Consider the following 21,313-nt stretch of genomic DNA (forward strand, 5'->3'; position numbering starts at 1 on the left):
AAACAAATACACGCCAAAGAAAACAAAGTGCACGCGCACACACACACACACACACACACACACACAAAGAAACAAACACACGCAAACATGCGCACGCACACACAAACAAAAGCACAAATACACACACTCAAAAAAACACGGGCACACAAAGAAACAAAAACACACACACACCACAAACAAACACACAAAAAACATGTACACACAAACGCGCACAGACATGTGCACATATGCATGCACACAAACAAACACGCACACACAAACAAACATACACACAAATACACGCAGGCACACACAAACAAACAAAAACACAGACACAAAAACGCACACACAAACATACATACATATTTTTAAAGATAAATTCTTATTCTAAAGTTAATGATTTTGTACATTTGATTTATTAAAATAAATAATTTGTGAAAGTTCAGTTGCATTTCAATTATAAATATGCCAATTTATGTGGCATTATTGCAAAAACAGACACTTCAACGATTCTAACCTTCCACAAAAGACAGATTTTAATGTTTACTGTAATATTTTATATGACAGGAGCAGTCGCGGATCTCTTTGGCCCTCTGCTGGACACTTTCAGAAATATGTAATAACTAATATGCAAGCTAATAGTGAGTAACTTTGGGGTAAATAGTTTTTTTTTTTTAAAGTAACAGCATATATGTACAGTTAAGAGGAAAATGAGATGCTCACCACATCCATTCCAGCATCTCCAGCTCCACTGAGAAAACATCAATATAAGACTGAATATGACACTAATATTATTATTATTATAATGATGATGATGATGAGAGATGAAGACGCACCTGGAGACTCCAGACTCCTGCCGACATTCACCCGAGTCTGGCTGCTTCTTCTAGAAATGACACGATACTTCACACACACACACACACACACACACACACACACACACACACACACACACACACACACACACACACACACACACACACACACACACACACACACACACACACACACACACACACACACACACACACACACACTCTTCTGTGGTGCTTTACCTTGGAGGAGGCCTTGTGTTTTCCGTTCGGCTCCGAGTCCTTCCCTCCATCTTTAGAGGAATGCTTGGACTTCTTCTTCTCTCTGACACACACACACACACACACACACACACACACACACACACACACACACACACACACACACACACACACACACACACACACACACACACACACACACGATGTTGCGTTCGAATGTTACTTTACGTTCCCCGTGATGACGAAATGGAACGTTCGCTAAAATAAGTTGAAAGCGTATGCGAATGTAACGGCTCTTCCTGACCTCCTGTCGCTCTTCTCGTGTCCTTCCTTCTCCAGCTTCATCCTGTAAAGTTCATCCAGTGTTTTCCGCACGAGTCACTGTAAACACACGCCACATATGACGCGTTTTAAAGCGGATTCAGTGTAAACGCCACATCTAGACTCTCGCGTGTGTGTGTGTGTACCTGAGAGGACTTCACAGCGGCATCAGAATGCATGTCACCTGTCACACCTGAAAGTTTTTAAGTTCCTCTTGTAATCAAGTGCGCAAAATCAGCCGCAGCGCCACCTAGCGGAGCAATCGCTGCATCGCCACTGATCGCCAATAAACCCACGCGTTATTATAGATAATACCCCGAGTTTATAAACAGCTTTAATGTCATGCAAATGAGATATTTTATGACCAGGCTTGCAGAAAAAAAATCAAGATGACTAACTTGAGACTTGTCTGAGATATGGCAAGCCGCATTAACGTTTATTCCTGGATATCAACACTAATGTTGGCATCAGGAATTAGATTTCTATTAGTAACAACATATTAATATTCTCGATATCAACAATGACGTCATCACTCGCAGAAATAGGAATTTTTGATATCAAGAATTCAATGTTTTATCTTGACTAGTTAAACGTCACCATTCAAACTCAGTTGTTATGAAGAATTGATTTCTTAACAGTTTCACATTGGAAACGCAATTATTACTAGTAAAAATCGTCACTTTTGATTCTCACTAGTAGAGACGATTTAAATTTCTGATTTCCTGAATGGGATTTTTACTAGTAAGAAAATGGCAAGCCATTTATTCATTCGCATGATATGAATTCTGGATCTGAGCTATTCAGTTTTTACTGGTTAAAATGCTTATTTTTGATATCAGGAATTCAATTTCTACTAGTAAAGCTATAAATCTTGTGTTTTCACTAGTTAAACGTCACCCTGGGCTTCCGTTCAAATTCAGTTGTTGATCAAGGATTGATTTCTGACCGTGCGTTCACACCAGACGAGACTTGCATGAATAAATCGCGCTATTCGCGTGTAGTTGGACGCTTGAACATTTTGAGTTTACTCGCTTCATTCGCGAGTGAGTTTGTGTGATGGGAGGGTCTTCTGCCAGCGGCTCGTCTCGTTTATGAAATGACCGACATGGATTATTTTAAAATACGGAGAATAAGCTCAATTTGCCGGCTTTAGCTAGCTTGTAGTCTCAATATGTATATATTAGGGCTGTCAACGTTAACGAACGCGATTCATTTAAATTACTTAACGCGTTAAAATTAGTTATCGCAAATAAATTACAGAAGTACGTGTTCCAGTTGTTCCATTTTTAACGAGTCTAGATCCTTTTTATTCTGTTTCTATAAAGTATGAAGATGTATCGACAGCTCCGCGTGTCCACATATGATTCTATCCTCATTGTTGTCACTACTAGAGCAAGCTCCTGATTGGTTAATACGGCGTGAATATCCGCCATAGTTCTGATTTTTCAACTCGTGCAATTTGCACGAATCACACATCAAACACTCAATTTGCACCGTGTCATTTGCGCGAATCTCGCCGCAGAATATCTATTCACATGTGAATCATTGCGCAGTTTTCGTGCGTCGGGCAACTAAGTTTTCTCGGTGTGTTAGCTTGTAGTCTCAATATGTGTATATACATATAGCTCAAATTGAGTACAGAGCGTTTTTTACTTACTAGGTGTGTAACGATACACTCGTGTCACGACTCGATATAAATCGCGATACAGAACTCATGATACGATATGTATCCCGATATTTTAAGCCAAAATAAAGGTTTTTATTTTTATTATTATTATCAGGACCCACAAATTTTCCCCCATTGCATTATTATACATTATATTTAGTAATTTAATGTAATAATGTCACTGAAACTTCGCAAACGTAATTTTTTCCCCTCACGCTCACTCGCATCTCCCCCAGTGCTCGCTATGCCCCGCCTCTCCCGCTATTAATACACTATATATATAAGAATAAACCATCTAAAATGCTTTGAATAATCATACTATTAAAACTAAATGTGACCTGGTGATTTAAATTATATTTGCGCTCTCACTTTGAAGAGTGTGTGTGCGCTTCAGATGATCAATGCAATCCCTCACAGGTCTAATCGTAAGAAAGCGTCTCAAAATGGCCACTCAAACTGTGAATGTTTAGCTCATCCAAGAATTTTAATTCTGCATTTACTCGCTCTCATGTTGTTCCAAACCTGTAGGAGTTTCTCTGTTCTGCTGAACACAAAAGAAGATATTCTGAAGAATGTTTGTAATAAAGCAGAGAGAGCAACCATAGTAGGGAAACAAATACTGTGGTAGTCAATGGTTGCTCTTAGTGGTTGTAAATAATGACAGAATTTTCATTTTTGGGTGAACTATCCCTTTAAAATGTCTTTCTTACTCGTAAAAATCACATTGATGATACAAAAAATTGTGGTTTTTACTAGTAAGAATTGTATTTCTGATGTGATCCTGGACCACAACACCAGTCATAAGGGTAAATTTTTTTGAAATTGAGATTTATGCATCATCTGAAAGTCTGAACTTTGGCGGATATTCGCACCGCGTTAACCAATCAGGAGCTTGCTCTAGTAGTAACAACCATAGATATACATAATTAAGGCTAGATGTCTTACGTCTGTAACGTCATCAGCGGCGGCCATCTTGTCACAGGCCAGCTTTCTGGCGGCCATCTTGTCACAGGCCAGCTTTCTGGCGGCTCCTGATGTGAGGCGAGTGATCTGAACACAAATACTCTTATCTCGCTGAAATCTGGACGGATTTACAAATGGTTTGGTTTCTTATAAACGTTATTAACGTGGCTATAATTCTGAATGGTTGAAGAAATAATTATTCATAAGTGTGCAGTGTCATAACTACATCTCTGATGTTTACAACAAACCAAACAGTTTGAAAATTGGTAGAAAATTGAGCAAGTTATGGTTATTTAAAAAGTACACGCACCATTAAAACACAATGAGTGAGCGAGCTGACTGTGACAAGATGGCCGCCAGGTGCAGACGTCCACCTCCATTGGCCAGCAGTGCGGACGAGACATCTAGCCTTTATTATGTACATCTATGGTGACAAGAAGTCGGACAAAAACAATCAATTTGAGTTATATATATTAGGGCTGTCAATAGATTGATCGTTTTAATCGCACGCTTACCGTGAAATTAATCATACGCCATTTATCTTTTTAAACACATTAATTTGGTCATTATTTGCTATATCCAAAGTAAACAATCAGATTGAAGCGCGATTATCACAAAACTGTATTTTCTGCAGCTTCAGGGATCATTAGAGACTCCGAAAGGACACCAAATATAAGGAGTCCATATAATTATATTATATAATACATATATATGAAAACAAAAAAACAGAATTCGCAGTGTGTACAGAGCAACAACAACGAGATTGTTTTCATTTGAGACATTTGATGTAAAATGTAAATGTAAATGTGGACGGGTCAAGCTGCGATACCGAACAGAACCACACGGAGACGCCAAAACCACTCCTAAATCAACCGCTTTAACGACATTACGCCAGTGTAGGAGGAACTGAATAACTCCAGCAGAAGAAGAGTTACACTCGTTAAACATGGAACAACTTTACAAATGTGAGGATTAGTGCTAAACTGTAAACTGACGTTTGACCAGCTCACTAAAAAGAGCCAGTTCAAAAGAGCGATTCGTTCGCGAACATTATCAAACATTATCCTTCCTCAGTGTGTGGAAACAACGCGAATGTACTGAAATGTGTCTGTACATGAATGCAGTGTGCGATCAGTTATCCAGAGCGCGCACACACACATTCTCTGCGCATCAATATATTACAAACTCTCACGCGCTTACTGTGCGACACCAACATTGCGCAATGAAACAATGGCAGAATACGACAGAGCTCGTGTTTTAAGGCAAAGCACACACTGAAATTAATGATTCACCAAAAACGCGATGAGTCTCTATTCTCTCTGATGTGATCTGGCCTTCTTTGCATTAGCGCTGTTCAAAAGATCAAATAACTGCGTGACGAAAAGTACGTTAATGACGCAGCTTCACGTACTTCTGTAATTTATTTGCGTTAAATAATTTTAATGTGTTAAGCAGGGCACCAGACAAACTTGTGTCACTAGGAGCACAATGGCCCCCAACTGAACATTTTAGGGCCACAACCGGAAAATTTAGGGCCGCACACCGTAAATCAACATGCTAACCAAACCGGCTACTCCTTTCGAATTCAAAAGTCGAAAACGGCTTGCCATATTCTTACTAGTAAAAATATAAATTACTGATAGCAAGAACTCAATTGTTATCAGTTGAAATGTTAATTCTTGATTGAAATGTATTTCGATTGTTACATTTGTTATTTTTGATATCAATAATTTAATATTTCAGATTTAAAATGTCTTTCTTACTAGTAAAAATAACATCGATGATACAAAAAATGTTCATTGTCACTAGTACCTGATATCAAAAATGATGATTTTTACGTGTAATAATTGTATTTCTGATGTGAAACCCAATCAAATCTTGATATCAACAACTACATTTGAATGGCAGCTTATGATAGATATCAAAAATTCATTTCTGCGAGTGTTGACATCAAAAATAGCCATTGCTACTAGTAAAAATCTAATTTCTGATATTAAGAATTAGCACTAGTGAAAGTTGTTGATATCAAGAACTCAAAGAATAAAGGTTAAGTTGGCTTGCCATAAATCTACATTTACAGATATTTAACATTTCAAATAGTGACAATCGAGTTATTGATATCAGGAATTAACATTTTTACTAGTAACCACACAATTGATATCAAAAATGATGATTTTTTAACGTGTAATAATTGTATTTCTGATGTGAAACCCAATCAAATCTTGATATCAAAAACTGAATTTGAATGGCAGCTTATGATAGATATCAAAAATTCATATTTCTGCGAGTGATGACATCAAAAATAGCCATTGCTACTAGTAAAAATCAAATCTCTGATATTAGGAATTAGCACTAGTGAAAGTTATCAACTCAATTGTTGAAATGTTAATTCTTGATTTAAATGCATTTCGATGTTACATTTGTTATTTCTGAAATCAATAATTTTTTTTTTTTCAGATGTATGATGTCTTTCTTACTAGTAAAAATATCATTGATGAGCATGTTTCAGCCTCTGATAGATATCAATAATTAATATTGACATCAAAAATAGCCATAGCTACTAGTACAAATCAAATCTCTGATATTAAGAATTAGTGAAAGTTGTTGATATCAAGAACTCAATGAATAAAGAATTAATATTGACATCAAAAATAGCCATAGCTACTAGTACAAATCCAATTTCTGATATTAAGAATTAGCACCAGTGAAAGTTGTTGATATCAAGAACTCAAAGAATAAAGGTTAACCTGGCTTGCCATAAATCTACATTTACAGATATTCAAAAATGAACATTTCAACTAGTGACAATCGAGTTATTGATATCAGGAATTACAATTTTTACTAGTAACCACACAATTGATATAAAAAATGATGTAATAATTGTATTTCTGATGTGAAACCCAATCAAATCTTAATATCAACAACTGAATTTGAATGGCAGCTTATGATAGATATCAAAAATTCATATTGATATCAAAAATAGCCATTGCTACTAGTAAAAATCCAATTTCTGATATTACGAATTAGCACTAGTGAAAGTTATCAAGAACTCAATTGTTATCAGTTGAAATGTAAATTCTTGATTGAAATGTATTTCGATTGTTACATTTGTTATTTCTGAAATCAATAATTAAATTTTTCAGATTTAAAATGTCTTTCTTACTAGTAAAAATAACATCGATGATACAAAAAATTTACATTGTCACTAGTGCCTGATGTCAAAAATGAAGATTTTTATGTGTAATAATTGTATTTCTGATGTGAAACCCAATCAAATCTTGATATCAACAACTGAATTTGAATGGCAGCTTATGATAGATATCAAAAATTCATATTTTTTTTGAGTGATGACATCAAAAATAGCCATTGCTACTAGTACAAATCCAATTTCTGATATTAAGAATTAGTGAAAGTTGTTGATATCAAGAACTCAATGAATAAAGAATTCATATTGACATCAAAAATAGCCATTGCTACTAGTAAAAATCCAAGAGCTCAATCCTGTGAAGAATTAGCACCAGTGAAAGTTGTTGATATCAAGAACTCAAAGAATAAAGGTTAACCTGGCTTGCCATAAATCTACATTTACAGATATTCAAAAATGAACATTTCAACTAGTGACAATCGAGTTATTGATATCAGGAATTACAATTTTTACTAGTAACCACACAATTGATATAAAAAATGATGTAATAATTGTATTTCTGATGTGAAACCCAATCAAATCTTGATATCAACAACTGAATTTGAATGGCAGCCTATGATAGATATCAAAAATTCATATTTTTTTTCGAGTGATGACATCAAAAATAGCCATTGCTACTAGTAAAAATCAAATCTCTGATATTAAGAATTAGTGAAAGTTGTTGATATCAAGAACTCAATGAATAAAGAATTCATATTGACATCAAAAATAGCCATTGCTACTAGTAAAAATCCAAGAGCTCAATCCTGTGAATGAATACAGGGCTTGCCACACTAAGCCTCAGCTGGGAGAATAACATCACAAGCGTGGAATGATTGACCAGTCTTTTATTACAGCAAAAATATCTCCGTTTCCCAACGGAAGGGACGGAGCGATTCCTCCATCCCGCCACAACATGTCCAGGCGAAGAGCGATCCATCGTCCCACAGCTGCCATAAATACATCTGGTATGAACTGTACAACAAGAGAAAGGTTATAAAAGAGCGTTGTGCGCGGGCCGTTATGAGCAGGCGATGGACTCCAGCTGTTGCTCCGCCTCCGCGGCCATGGCGGCGGCCTGGAGCTGCTCCGTCTCGCTCTGAAGCCCCGCCCCCCCGCCCGCGCACTGCTTGCGCTCGCTGTGCATGTTGTTCTCGTGTCTCTTCAGGTCGGAGGCTTTGGCGAAGGCTTTGGTGCAGGAGTTGCAGACGAACGGCTTCTCGCCGCGGTGCCGCCGCTCGTGGTCCTTCAGGTGGGACTTGTGCTTGAAGGCCTTGTCGCACATCTGGCAGCCGAAGGGCCGCTCGTTGCTGTGCACGCGCTCGTGCTTCTTCAGGTCGGGCGCGCGGATGAAGGACTTCCCGCAGGCCTCGCAGCGGTACGGCTTGAAGCCCGTGTGGATCTTCAGGTGCTCCTTTAGATGGGCCTGGGTGGTGAAGGCTTTGGTGCAGATCTCGCAGACGAAGGGCCGGTCCGCCGAGTGCAGCTTCTCGTGTTTGCGCAGGCGATTCTCGTCCAGGAAGGTCTTCCCGCACACCTGGGAGAATACAGGTAAGTGTTTTATTCCAAATAGTGATGCACTGATCATGATTTTACAGGGTTGCTGTAGGTTTCACCAAGACTTTTTAAGACCATTATGAATTCAATTTAAGTTCTATATCACACAATAAAAAAACGTACAAAGGAAATGCAGAATCACAAAATTACTTGCAAAGCAAATTAAAGTATTAGTAAACTTGCACTTCCTTATAGCTCAATCTCAGGATTTCACTATACAGTATATATATATAGAGAGAGAGAGAGAGATTTTTTATTTATTTATTTTTTTCCTCCTTCTGAAGTAAACATTTTGTGGTGGTCATTTCCAGTTTTTTTGTTTTTTCATAGGATGCCACATTTACCATATTAGATAGTCACATAAGACAATAAAACAAACAAAATGCATGAATCTTGTTTGGTATTACAAAAAAAGGCTGGTCCAGTGGTGTGCTATCTGGCTTTAATAACATTATCGCTTAGGGTGGGAAATATGACCAAAATCTTACAAGTAAGCAATTGCTTAATAGAAGTAAAAAGTTCTCAAGTAAACGGTCATTAATAAAATAAGAACTTATTAACCAATTATAATAGGACAAATAAATACAACCTAAAGATACAGATACAAACAGTGCTTTAAGGTGAAGTAGCGTTTTTCCCCTGTTGTTGTTGTTTGTTTAACATTAGCACACAGACAGGAGCGGGTATAAGCTGCATTAGTGCGCTTTCACTTTAAGAACTACAGTAATGTGCAGATCCAATACTGACACACATCCCAAACTTTTTTACTCAAGAGTTGAGACATAACCGCCAATAAGAACATAGGGATATGAATATGCACATCTTCTTTAGGCTTCAAAAATAAGTATTTCGGCTTTGTCACAAGTTAGTCTGTTTCGTTCGCATCCGATCCAACACGTGAGAAGCTGAGCTGAACAAACGCTCACGATCTGCGCTTGAGCTGAGCTCGCGCAACTTCAGCTCGCGCAGGACAGCGGCTCTTCATTCACTTCAGCGTATCTCGTATATAATGATTGCATTACAGGTAGGGCTGGGCAATTTTATCGATTCTGCGATATAAATCGATATTTTTTCTCCCAAGAAAGTATCGATTTTTAAGCCGCGAGTATCGATACATAAGTCCCATTCAAATCCCCATGTTTACCCCCATTTGCGTTGCAGGAAGAGCGATTTGGTCAGCCAGCCGCTAGTATCGCTGTAGAGCAAGTTACCAGTACTACTAACTGTACGCCGATGTCTACCTCTTCTTGTTTACGGAGTCAGAGCGAGGAGATTCAAATAAATGGCGGCGAATATAAATCCAGCGCCTTCATGCTTAAAAGCAGATGTGTGGGAGCACTTTGGGTTTAAAAAGAAGAAGGAAAGCGACGACTTAGACTCAGGGGTCAACAACATGAGTCGCCCGCAAGGACCACACGAGTTGCCCGCGGGTCTGCTCTAAAAATAGCTCACTATAGCAGCTGCGTTCAGTCGCTTCCGTGTTCATTTAAGCGCAGGGCTCCAGACTGAAGCCGAATATATACTAGTGTCTGTAAATAATAAACTGCAAAATACTATTTAAATATTACTCCTGCATGTTCTGCGTCTGTGTGGATGACGAGCGCCGCGCGCGCACTCGCTCTTGTAGTCTCTGCCGACCGTCACTTCATGATAATTTACCGTTTCATTTGAGAAAACTGGCTGCGTCTCATTCTGCTCCTGGTTCAGTGGTCAGGGCACTGATCAGGACATGAGTCAATGGGCTGATCCCTGATCAGTGCCTGACTGAACTAGGGAGCTGAATAAGACGCACCCACTGTCATATCATCATGAACACAGACACTGGTAATCACGGCAACCCGTCAAAATAAAAGTTTGGTTTAACGTGAAGAGATTGACTACAGATTGTAGCCTACAGTACATTTAGCCACGTCTCTATGCAATAATAATACGTCTCTACTAATAATAATAATTATGAAATAAATAATACTAATTATATAATTATTTATGGTTGCTTATTTTTCACTTGATCTTTCATTTATAAACAATGTTTACTTTTAAACAGCATACAGCCTTTACATGTTTATGTATTATTTACTTATGATTATCATCATATATAATAAAACATTTATTTAAAAAAAAAATAGTGGTATTGTACCGACTACTGGAACTACTACTATACTCTTTCAGGTGTAAAACAGTTTGGATAGTTGTTAATATGAGAATTATGATGCATTATTTAAGAGTTTTAAGTATTATATAACATGAGTAGCTCTCTGTGACTTTCTTTTTTAAAAAGTAGCTCTCAAATGAAAAAAGGTTGGAGACCCTTGACTTAGACAAAGCATCGCGGTTGGTTTGCAAGCTGTGTGACACAAACGTGAAATACCACCAAATGTCAGTGTCAAGCTAAAAAAGCTGTCAAAGAAACTGTTCAGAACAGGCCACTTGCTGCAATTTTTTAAACTCCATTGTTAATTGCAATACTGCACTTTATTTACTTTTCAAAGGCTTGTAAGCTACAGTTTGCACTGTTTCAATAAATGGAACTAATTTTCTCAACACATCTTTGATTCCTTTTTGTCCAGCATTTGCAAGCTGTAGACTCTCTGTCCAGTCAGACATATATTGTGTAATTGATGATTTTAGTTTTCAGTTCAGTTAATTCAATCCAAGTAAATGAAACACTCACAAGATGTCACCAAAATCACTCTGTCCCCTTTAAATCTTTCAGAAAATGATGTAAGAGTATCGAATCGTATCGAATCGTATCGAATCGTATCGTTGGCTGAATATCGTGATATATATCGTATCGTGAGCTGAATATCGAGTATCGTATCATATCGTGAGATTAGTGTATCGCTACAGCCCTAATTACAGGCGTATGTGCACGCGGGCGCACTTCCGGAAAAATCGGCAGAAAAATACAAAGAAAACCGGTTCCGATTTTTGGCCGGTAAACCGGTGCATCCCTAATTTCATTAAATTACATTAAAGAACATTAAATTATGCTGCTGTTCCGAAGTTCACCGCTAGGTGGCAGTGCGCTACCCAAACTGACGCAAAACCGGCAAATGTGGTGCCATAGAGGAACAACATGAATACAGCAGTTGAATCTCACTCAACACGCACAAAAGGAGTTAATAAAGAGAGAAGTAGAAGTGAAATTTGGCATTACTTTGCTTATAAAACTGCTGAAGAACCATCAAACCTTGCCGAGCATCCGTCACTTAATTCCTGTCTTGTATTAGACATTAAGAGATCGACAGGTGAGGGCATAACTTAAATCAAACGATCTAATTTAGACATTTATTTTCTTTTAACACTGATCAACGCAAATACATAAGATCGTATTGTTTAAATATAATGAATTCTCCAGCGTTCGTTTCAACCAGTGATGTTTAGATTTCATCATATTTGCACGCATACTATTGCACTATATTCGCGTAAGACATACCCAACTGTGTTTATGTGACGACTCACCAAAGATGGACATTTTTGACATAAGTTTGTGTGTATTTGACTGAGGAAAAACAACTTTAGAATGCGCAAGCTCTTTAGACTTGTCTGTTTGTTGTTGGCATGAGCGCAAAGAAAACTCTCTTAGCTCCCATCCCATGTATGACGGAATGCTATAAAATCGCTCGCATGTTCAAATTGGCGAGGTTTAAAAAGACGTGGGCACTGATTTCCGTCAGCTCCCGAAACGAAAGCTTAAGTTTTGAATCGGAGCGCGCAGATTGCTTTTATAGTGCATGTTAGGGCTATGCGATATTGAAGAAAAATGCGATATCCTTGTTAAATGTGCGATATTCGATATGTGATACGATATTGCTTTAAGTGTGTAAAATCTATTTCTTTCCCCAACTGATATCTTTCACTTAAAGCATAACCGACTGTGTTTACATGAATACTCATCAAGCATAACTGTGTGTGTATTGACAGTTCGAGTGTGTAACAAGACACGATAAAAAGAACGGCTTGCGCGCACTTTTCGGTGTGTGTGTCAGACAGCACGAGGCTGCAAGTTGTTTTTCGCAAGTTATTGCGTTTAATAACTCTTTTTAACGTCAAGCAAGTCAAATGAGTAACAGTCGTGTGCTCAGTCTATTCTCTGCTATACACGTCAACCTAAAACGTACACTTTTCACAATGTTGAAGTAGCTTATTCAAATCATTCAGATATTGCGTGGCCTTGCGATATGCATATTTGTGATATTTCGATAATTTCGATATATTGCGCAGCCCTAGTGCATGTGTGATGTCTTTTTTTAAGCTAGAAGCAATTTGCTAATTTTGAGCGCTAGAGAAGGGGGTATTGTTGAAATTACTTCTCACAAGAAAGTTTCCAAATGACTGATTTGATCATCTTTATTGATTCTTTTAATAATAAACATTTGCATTAATTTCCCGCTTTATAAACCTCAAACCTGTAAAATAATAAAATTATGCCCCTGTTTGGTATCGATTTAATATCGGTACTTCGGTATTAGATTGTGGTACCGTACCGAAGACAACATTGTGGTATTGAGTATTGACACAAATTTCACAATTCGATTCGATTTCGATTCAATTAAATTTCGATTATTTTAGATATATATCAGGTACAATACATGGCCAATTTTCTCAAGGAAAACAAATCTCTGAACTAATGTTGTAAACTATGGGAGTCAGCTGGTACTACATTAGCCGACTAATAGTGAAGGTAAAAATGATTTGTATACAAACACTTAAATTACACTAAATGATTTTAGTTTTTTATAATAATACAGTTATAATATTAACTTTACAATTATATAATCATATTTTACTCCAATTAGTTTTTTTTAATATAAACATTTGGCTGTCATAAAAACTTGCTGTATAACTGGTATTAAGGCGGAGGAGAAGATCAGCTCATGTTTGCTCCACTGCTGCTTCTCTAGAGCTGAGCTGAGCGATCTCACGCCACAGTAGGGATGCGCGGTATACCGGTACTGGAAAAATACCGGTATATATTTAATTTCAAATGGTACGATATCATGATTTTGCTCATTTCGGTATATGCTGCTGTTCCGAAGTTCACCGCTAGGTGGCAGCGCGCTACCCAAACTGACGTGCAAACGGCAAATGTGGCAACAGAACAAGATGAATACAGCAGTTGAATCTCACTCAACACGCACAAAACTCGTAGACGTGAAATTTGGAATTACTTTGCTTATAAAACTGCTGAAGAACCATCAAACCTTGCCGAGCATCCGTCACTTCATTCCTGACTTGTAAGACATTAAGAGATCGACAGGCGAGTGCATAATTCTAACCATCTAATTTAGACATTTTTCTTTTAACACTGATTAACGCACATACATAAGATCGTATAGTTTAAATATAAAGAAAACTCCAGCGTTCGTTTCAACCAGTGATGTTTAGATTTCATAATATTTGCACGAATACTATTGCACTATTTACATCCGCGAAAGACATAACCAACTGTGTTTCTACTCACTAAAGATGGACATTTTTGACATAAGTTTGTGTGTATTTGACTGAGGAAAAACAACTTAATTTGGAATGCGCAAGCTCTTTAGGCTTGTGTGTGTGTGTGTGTGTGTGTGTTGTTGGCATGAGCGCAAAGAAAACTCTCTCTCATGAGCTCTCATCCCATATGTATTACGAAATGCTATAAAATCGCTCGCATGTTCAAATTGGCGAGGTTTAAAAAGACGTGGGCAGTGATTTCCGTCAGCTGTCCTGCAACGGAAGCGAAAGTGTTGAATCTGAGCGCGCAGATGCTTTTATCGCGCAGATGCGATGTCTTTTGAAGCCAGAAGCAATTTGCTCATTTTGAGAGAATGGAGACGCGCAGTAATGCTGAAATTACTTACAAGAAAGTTTCCAAATGACTGATTGAGGTGATAATCTTTGTTGATTAATTTAATAATAAAATTTTGCGGTAATTTCCCTCTTCTAGCGCCAAAAACTTGCGAGAGTAAGTCAAATTATGCGCAATACCCGCATCAAAATTCAGACCCTGTGTGGTATCGATTTAATATCGGTACTTCGGTATTAGATTGTGGTCCCGTACCCAAGACAACATTGTGGTATCGAGCCATCCCTATGCCACAGCGCCAAAACGGTATTTATGCTTTTGAATTTCGTAAAAAATAGACGTAATCTGAAATCTGAGACTTTGTTTCATATCAATAGTAATAAAGCACAAAGATTATAGCGATTTAATGGATGGGAGGTGCGCTACAATGTTTATTTCATTCATTAACTGAAAACAGGATGACTAATCGATTCTTGGGATTTAAGAATCGACATTGTTTTGTATATAGCAGATAGGGATGCAACACTACAGTTAGTCCACGGTTCAATACACACCTCGGTTTTTAACCACGGTTTTCGGTTCGGTTCTGATGGCTTGTCACATCAGTTTTTTGTTATTCTATTCTTAAGCGACAGGAACAGCAAGGAGAAAAAAGACTTTTTTATTGCAATACTCTTTCTTTATTTTACCTAAAAGAATTGAAAAACCTACCTTAAACTTAAACCTTTACGTAAAAAAAAAAACTTGTATTCCTAGTGTATTGTATTGTATAATATAAAATAAATATATATATAAATATAAAGATTTACACTGGCAGCTCAGAGCTGTACAGCAGCATTTAAGTATGAAATTGAATGAATAAATGTAAAAATAAAACACTATATAGACTTCACTATAAAATATACACTGATTCTTAGCTGTAATAGTTTCTCAGTCAAGAGCAGTGAGTGATTTTCTCTTGTCTTTTGTTGTTGTATTAACATTAAAGGGATATTTCACTCAAAAATGAAAATTGTCATCGAGAAATGAATACAGGTTTGAAACAATATTAGAGTAAATAATGACATCATTTTAGAGGTGAACTGTCCCTTTAAGGACGGCGTGTTCACTATAGGCTGCGCGGCTGTCAATTAAAGACCTGCACACATCTAATATACAGACACACGATTTTACTTTCCCTTTAGACATAACCAACTGTGTTTATGTTAACCTTGTGTGTATTTGACAGTATTAGCGCAGTAAAACGACTACTTAGTCCAGTAATCGCGTGTTTGACAGGTGTTTAGAGCGCACGCTCGGAGAAGCTCATGTTAAAACCGTGCATGCGAATGAGCCGGCAAGGCTTTAAAACGCATGCAAATAATGAACTTTAGTGATTGTGAATAACTCTAGTGTTCCATGAGTATAACTCCACCACTAACCTGTGATGTGAATGTATATCGCGTTGTTCAGTATTGGGATGGAGGCAAATGATAGAATTTGTAGAAAAATTATTAATTCATTGTGAAACCGGAAAAAAAAACCGCAATTCACGAGCGCGTATTGAACCGTGAATGCCGTACCGAACGGTTCAATATTATATTGAGAATTGTGGCATCCCTGTTGTTTTGTAAAAGTGAGAATCGGTTAAAATCGAGAAATCAATATTTTTATCGCCCAGCCCTAGTATCGAGCCATCCCTACCTGGCACGCCAGCTGATCCCGGTGGCCGTAGAGCAGATACTCGAACTTCATATCGGCCGTGGCCGTCGTCCATCCGGGCGGCTGCTCGTCCTTCACATCGCCCATGCTATCGGCGAACGAGAGAGTCTGCGCGTGAGCCGCTAGCTCTTTGGGTTCGGCGTCTATGGCCTCCACCTCCTGGTCGTAGCAGCTGACCTTGTGCACCTCCTCCTGCGCCAGCTCCTTCAAAATGGCCTCCTGCACCCGCAAGGCGTTGTTGGGCGATTTGTCCAGGTCGTGATTGCCTTGCGCCTCGTCCGCGATATCGTCCGCCGGCGCGTCGTCCTGCTCGCCGAGCACCTGCACATCTCCATCCTGACCCAGCGGAGGATCCTCCGTCATCTTCACCATATCGTACGGGAACTTCGCGTTCCTCGGGTCGTTGCTTTTCTCGTCCGGCGACATGTCGCGTTTCTGCGAGCAGAGCTTGTCCAAAAAGCGTATCCCGAGGATCTGCCCCGAGGACATCATCAGATTCACGTCCTTCTTCTTCACCGAGATCTTGGCCGTGTACATGTAGTTGAGCACCTCCTCGAAGATGTCGGAGCGGATGAAGTCGATCTCGATGACGGACGAACTGTCCACCTCGTGCTTCTTGAAGAGTTTTTTGAAGTAGTTGCTGCACGCCGCCAACACACAGCGATGCGCGCGGAACTTCACATCCTCCACCACCACCGCGATATCGCAGTGCTCGCCTTCCAGTCGCTGCTCGTTCAGTAGCTTCAGAAAGATCGTCTTGTGCTCATCGTCCACATACTTCACAGTTTCGGACATACTGGAGCGGGATCCTGCGGGCAGAGAGCGGGAAATCAGCTTGATATTGATACAGAGAAACAAATACAGTGATGGACATAGGTCAGCATTAAAGTCTTTTCTTCCCTTTAGGGCGGGACTTGATTGTACTGTATGGTTGTGGTTTGCTATTGGTCGATCTCATGTGAGTGACAGGTTGCCCCGCCCTCTCGTGGATTAAAGATTTCACATGAACTTAAATTATGAACGTGGATAAATAGTTTATAATAAACAGCAAAAAAACCGACCAAATAATTAAAAAAATTGGCCTATTTGATATCGCCGTTGTGTGATTGGTCGACTACGACTATAGTTTCAGAGAACTAACGTGTCCAAAAATCATGTTACTACTGCACAAGATATACAGATTGAGTCGTTTACAAACAAATATAGCGATGGAATCAAATTTAAACTTTGGGATGTAACAAGGCACGAAACGGAAGTTGCGCTAGTCTTTTCTTCCCTGCTGGGCGGGACTTGATTGAATGGTTGTGGTTTGCTATTGGTCGATCTCATGTGAGTGACAGGTTGTCCCGCCCTCTCGTGCCAGAAAACATGAACTTAAACATGAACTTAAATTATGACCATGGATAAATCATTAATAATTAACTGCAATAGCCCATAAAAAATGTCCAAATAATTGAAAATTGTCCTTTTTGATATCTCAGTTGCGTGATTTGTTAGTTTTAAGGAACTAACGTGTCCAAAATTCATGTTAATATTTAAGATATATAAAGATTTAGTTGTTTACAAACTAATATAGTGATGGAATCAAAACGTAAGAACGTATTAAAAACTAGTCTTTTCTTCCCTGTTGGGCGGGACTTGATTGAATGGTTGTGGTTTGCTATTGGTCGATCTCATGTGAGTGACAGGTTGTCCCGCCCTCTCGTGCCAGAAAACACAAACTTAAATTATGACCATGGATAAATCATTCATAATAAACTGCAATATCCCATAAAAAATGTCCAAATAATTGAAAATTGGCCTTTTTGATATCACCGTTGCGCGATTGGTCGACTACGACTTTAGTTTCAAGGAACTAACGTGTCTAAAAATCATGTTAGTATTTAAGATATATACAGATTGAGTCGTTTACAAACACATACAGTGATGGAATCAAATTAAAAACATAAGAACGTATTAAAAACTAGTCTTTTATTTCCTGTTGGGCGGGACTTGATTGGATGGTTGTGGTTTGCTATTGGTCAATCTCATGTGAGTGACAGGTTGTCCCGCCCTCTCGTGCCAGAAAACACAAATTTAAATTATGACCATGGATAAATAATTCATAATTAACACAGCAATATCCCATTAAAAATGTCAAAATAATAGAAATTTGTCCTTTTTGATATCTCAGTTGCGTGATTTGTTAGTTTTAAGGAACTAACGTGTCCAAAATTAATGTTAATATTTAAGATATATAAAGATTTAGTTGTTTACAAACTAATATAGTGATGGAATCAAAACGTAAGAACGTATTAAAAACTAGTCTTTTCTTCCCGGTTGGGCGGGACTTGATTGAATGGTTGTGGTTTGCTATTGGTCGATCTCATGTGAGTGACAGGTTGTCCCGTCCTCTCGTGCCAGAAAACACACACTCAAATTATGACCATGGATAAATCATTCATAATAAACTGCAATATCCCATAAAAAAATGTCCAAATAATTGAAAATTGGCCTTTTTGATATCACCGTTGCGCGATTGGTCAACTACGACTTTAGTTTCAAGGAACTAACGTGTCTAAAAATCATGTTAGTATTTAAGATTTATACAGATTGAGTCGTTTACAAACACATACAGTGATGGAATCAAATTAAAAACATAAGAACGTATTAAAAACTAGTCTTTTATTTCCTGTTGGGCGGGACTTGATTGAATGGTTGTGGTTTGCTATTGGTCGATCTCATGTGAGTGACAGATTGACCCGCCCTCGTGCCGATAAACATGTTATTTTGATGAACAAGGCACACTTAAATGATGAGCTTAAAAAATAAAACTTAAATTATGAGCACAAATAAATCATTTATAATAAATGCGATATCCCATTAAAAAAACAGTAGTTTAATATATAGCGAACTGACTAACTAATTAAAGTTTGGCCTTTTTGATATCGCCATTGCGTGATTGGTTAACTATGACTTTATTTTGCTATTGGTCGATCTCTTGTGAGTGACAGGTTGTCCCTCCCTCTCGTAAACAAGTTATTTGGATTAAAAATAACACATTAACTAAAATCATGAGCACGGATAAATAATTTATAATAATCAGCAATATCCCACAACCACATAATTTAAATTTGGCCTTTTTAGTCAACTGCTACTTTAGTTACAAGGAAATGTCCAAAAATCATGTTACTACATAAGATGCATGTTATTTTTAATAATATATTTTCTGTATTTATATCAGGAATTTGAATGAATGAACTGAATGTCATAAAGGCTCTCTGTGAAATATGATTATGAGCATTTAACTTGTGTCTGAACAAAACAAACGCCTCATTTTAATAAACAACCATTAGCATGACATTTGAAGACAGAACATATGCATTAAAACACATTTCACGTGGTTTGTGAGAGATCTTTGATACCTTAATGGACACATGATGCTTCTGAATGGACTCACACGGGCCACACACGGCAAAACTACCTCATTTAAACACACCAGGTGTGCTTTTATCAAATAAAAGAGACGTTTGCTCTCTAAATATCCTGTTCGATCAATAAACTGCTGTTTAATCGGTGTTTTTAACCATTTCTGCGCTAGTCTGTTTTGGTTCTCTTGAAGCTAATCTTAGCATTAGCACATAAATCATCGTCGACCGACATTAATCGAACAAAAACGACTAGCAATCCGCCTTGTTTGCCACTAAACGAGCCCGGAGAGCCCTTGAGCGGCGATCAGCACCGGAGAGCAGCGGAATGTGTCGGTAACGGGCGCTCGATGTGGATCGCGGCGCGCTGAGGCGAATTTAGTGGCGCGAGCTGCGCGGGCCATGAAGAACACTCCCGCGCCGGGCGCGCGCCGCCATCCCGCGCAAAAACATTATGCAATAATTCAGCAGCTGCTTCAGTCTGCTCCAAAAATCAATTTCTTACCTTTATTGTGCTATTTTGCTCCACTGGGAAAGTGTGTGTTGGATGTCACGAAAGCCAGTGCAGAATTTAATACTTTGTTGTTGTGTGCGAGGCCGAGGACGAGCACAGGCGGAAGGACGCGCTGCGCCAGCACGGAACTGCAGAGAGCGAGTGACCGAAGCTCGTACGTAGACACGGGCACAGCTACGCAAACAGCGCAGCGGCTAATCACTCGCACACAGGGATGCGCAGGCACGCTTACGCTAATGACGCAGCGCAAATCTCTGGAGCGCGAACCGTACTGTGACGCGCGGGAGGAGCGAGTGCACAATTCTGATTCATTTACCTCAGAAAAGAAAAATGAGTTTAATGCGTTTACACACTCAGGGAACGTTGAGCAAAGTTATTCTGACTTTACACCACGCAATTCTGACTTCATATCACGAAATTCCGACTTTATATCTCACAATTATGACTTTATATCTCACAATTCCGACTTTGTAACTCACAATATTGACTTTATATCCCGCAATTGTATGAACAAACGTTCTTTCAGTAACATTTGTAGAAAGTTATCTAATAGTGTCCTTAAAATGTTATAAATCGTTTATGGAACGTTTTTGTGTCGCCCTGAAACTTCATCTAACGTTTTACTAACGTTCTCCTAATGTTTAAATGCCTGCAAAATGATAAGAGGAAACGTTCCATTCACTTTTTAAAACATGTAAACACTTTTGGACGTTCAGAGAACATATAACATTTTATAGCTTAATGGGAACAGTAGAAAAACGTTCTTAGAATGTGTTTTTGATAGAACTGAAGATAAAAATAAATTAAACAGATGATATTGTGTGGACTATTTACTCTTAAAGGGATAGTTCACCCAGAAATGGAAATCAAACTCAAGTTGTTCCAAACTTGTATTCATTTCTTTCTTCTGTTGAACATAAAATATATTTTGAAGAATATGGGCCACTGAATATGGGACCCCGTTGACTTCCATATTATTCAAAATATCATATTTTATGTTCGGCACAACATTCATACAGGCTTGGTACAAACATGAGAGTGAGTAAATGACAGAATTTACATTTTTGGGTGAACTGTCCCTTTAAGTACATGAAGTAGTGCTGATACATGATGATATTGTTCATGTTTTGATAATATTTCACTGGTGTAACTATGTCCAAAAACATATTACCATAATACCGTTTCCCAGGGGCGATTCT

General features: G+C 38.3%; 1 protein-coding gene across 2 annotated transcripts; it reads right to left on the bottom strand.

Moving 5' to 3' along the window:
- Positions 1-6,417: 6,417 nt before the first annotated feature.
- Positions 6,418-20,253, bottom strand: zbtb14 (zinc finger and BTB domain containing 14). 2 transcript variants are annotated; one of them, XM_079805881.1, is made up of 3 exons: positions 20,106-20,253; positions 16,176-17,002; positions 6,418-8,684 (listed from the first exon to the last, which is right to left on the bottom strand). In XM_079805881.1, the coding sequence occupies exons 2-3, from the start codon at positions 16,986-16,988 to the stop codon at positions 8,169-8,171; spliced, it is 1,329 nt and encodes a 442-aa protein (XP_079662007.1). In that variant the 5' UTR covers positions 16,989-17,002; positions 20,106-20,253; the 3' UTR covers positions 6,418-8,168. The 2 variants fall into 2 exon arrangements, with proteins under 2 accessions (XP_079662007.1, XP_079662006.1); XM_079805880.1 differs by lacking the exon at positions 20,106-20,253 and adding an exon at positions 19,598-20,022.
- Between the last annotated feature and the right edge of the window lie 1,060 nt (positions 20,254-21,313).

This window comes from Gobio gobio (assembly GCF_949357685.1).
Source record: "Gobio gobio genome assembly, chromosome: 23".
NCBI classification, from domain to species: domain Eukaryota; kingdom Metazoa; phylum Chordata; class Actinopteri; order Cypriniformes; family Gobionidae; genus Gobio; species Gobio gobio.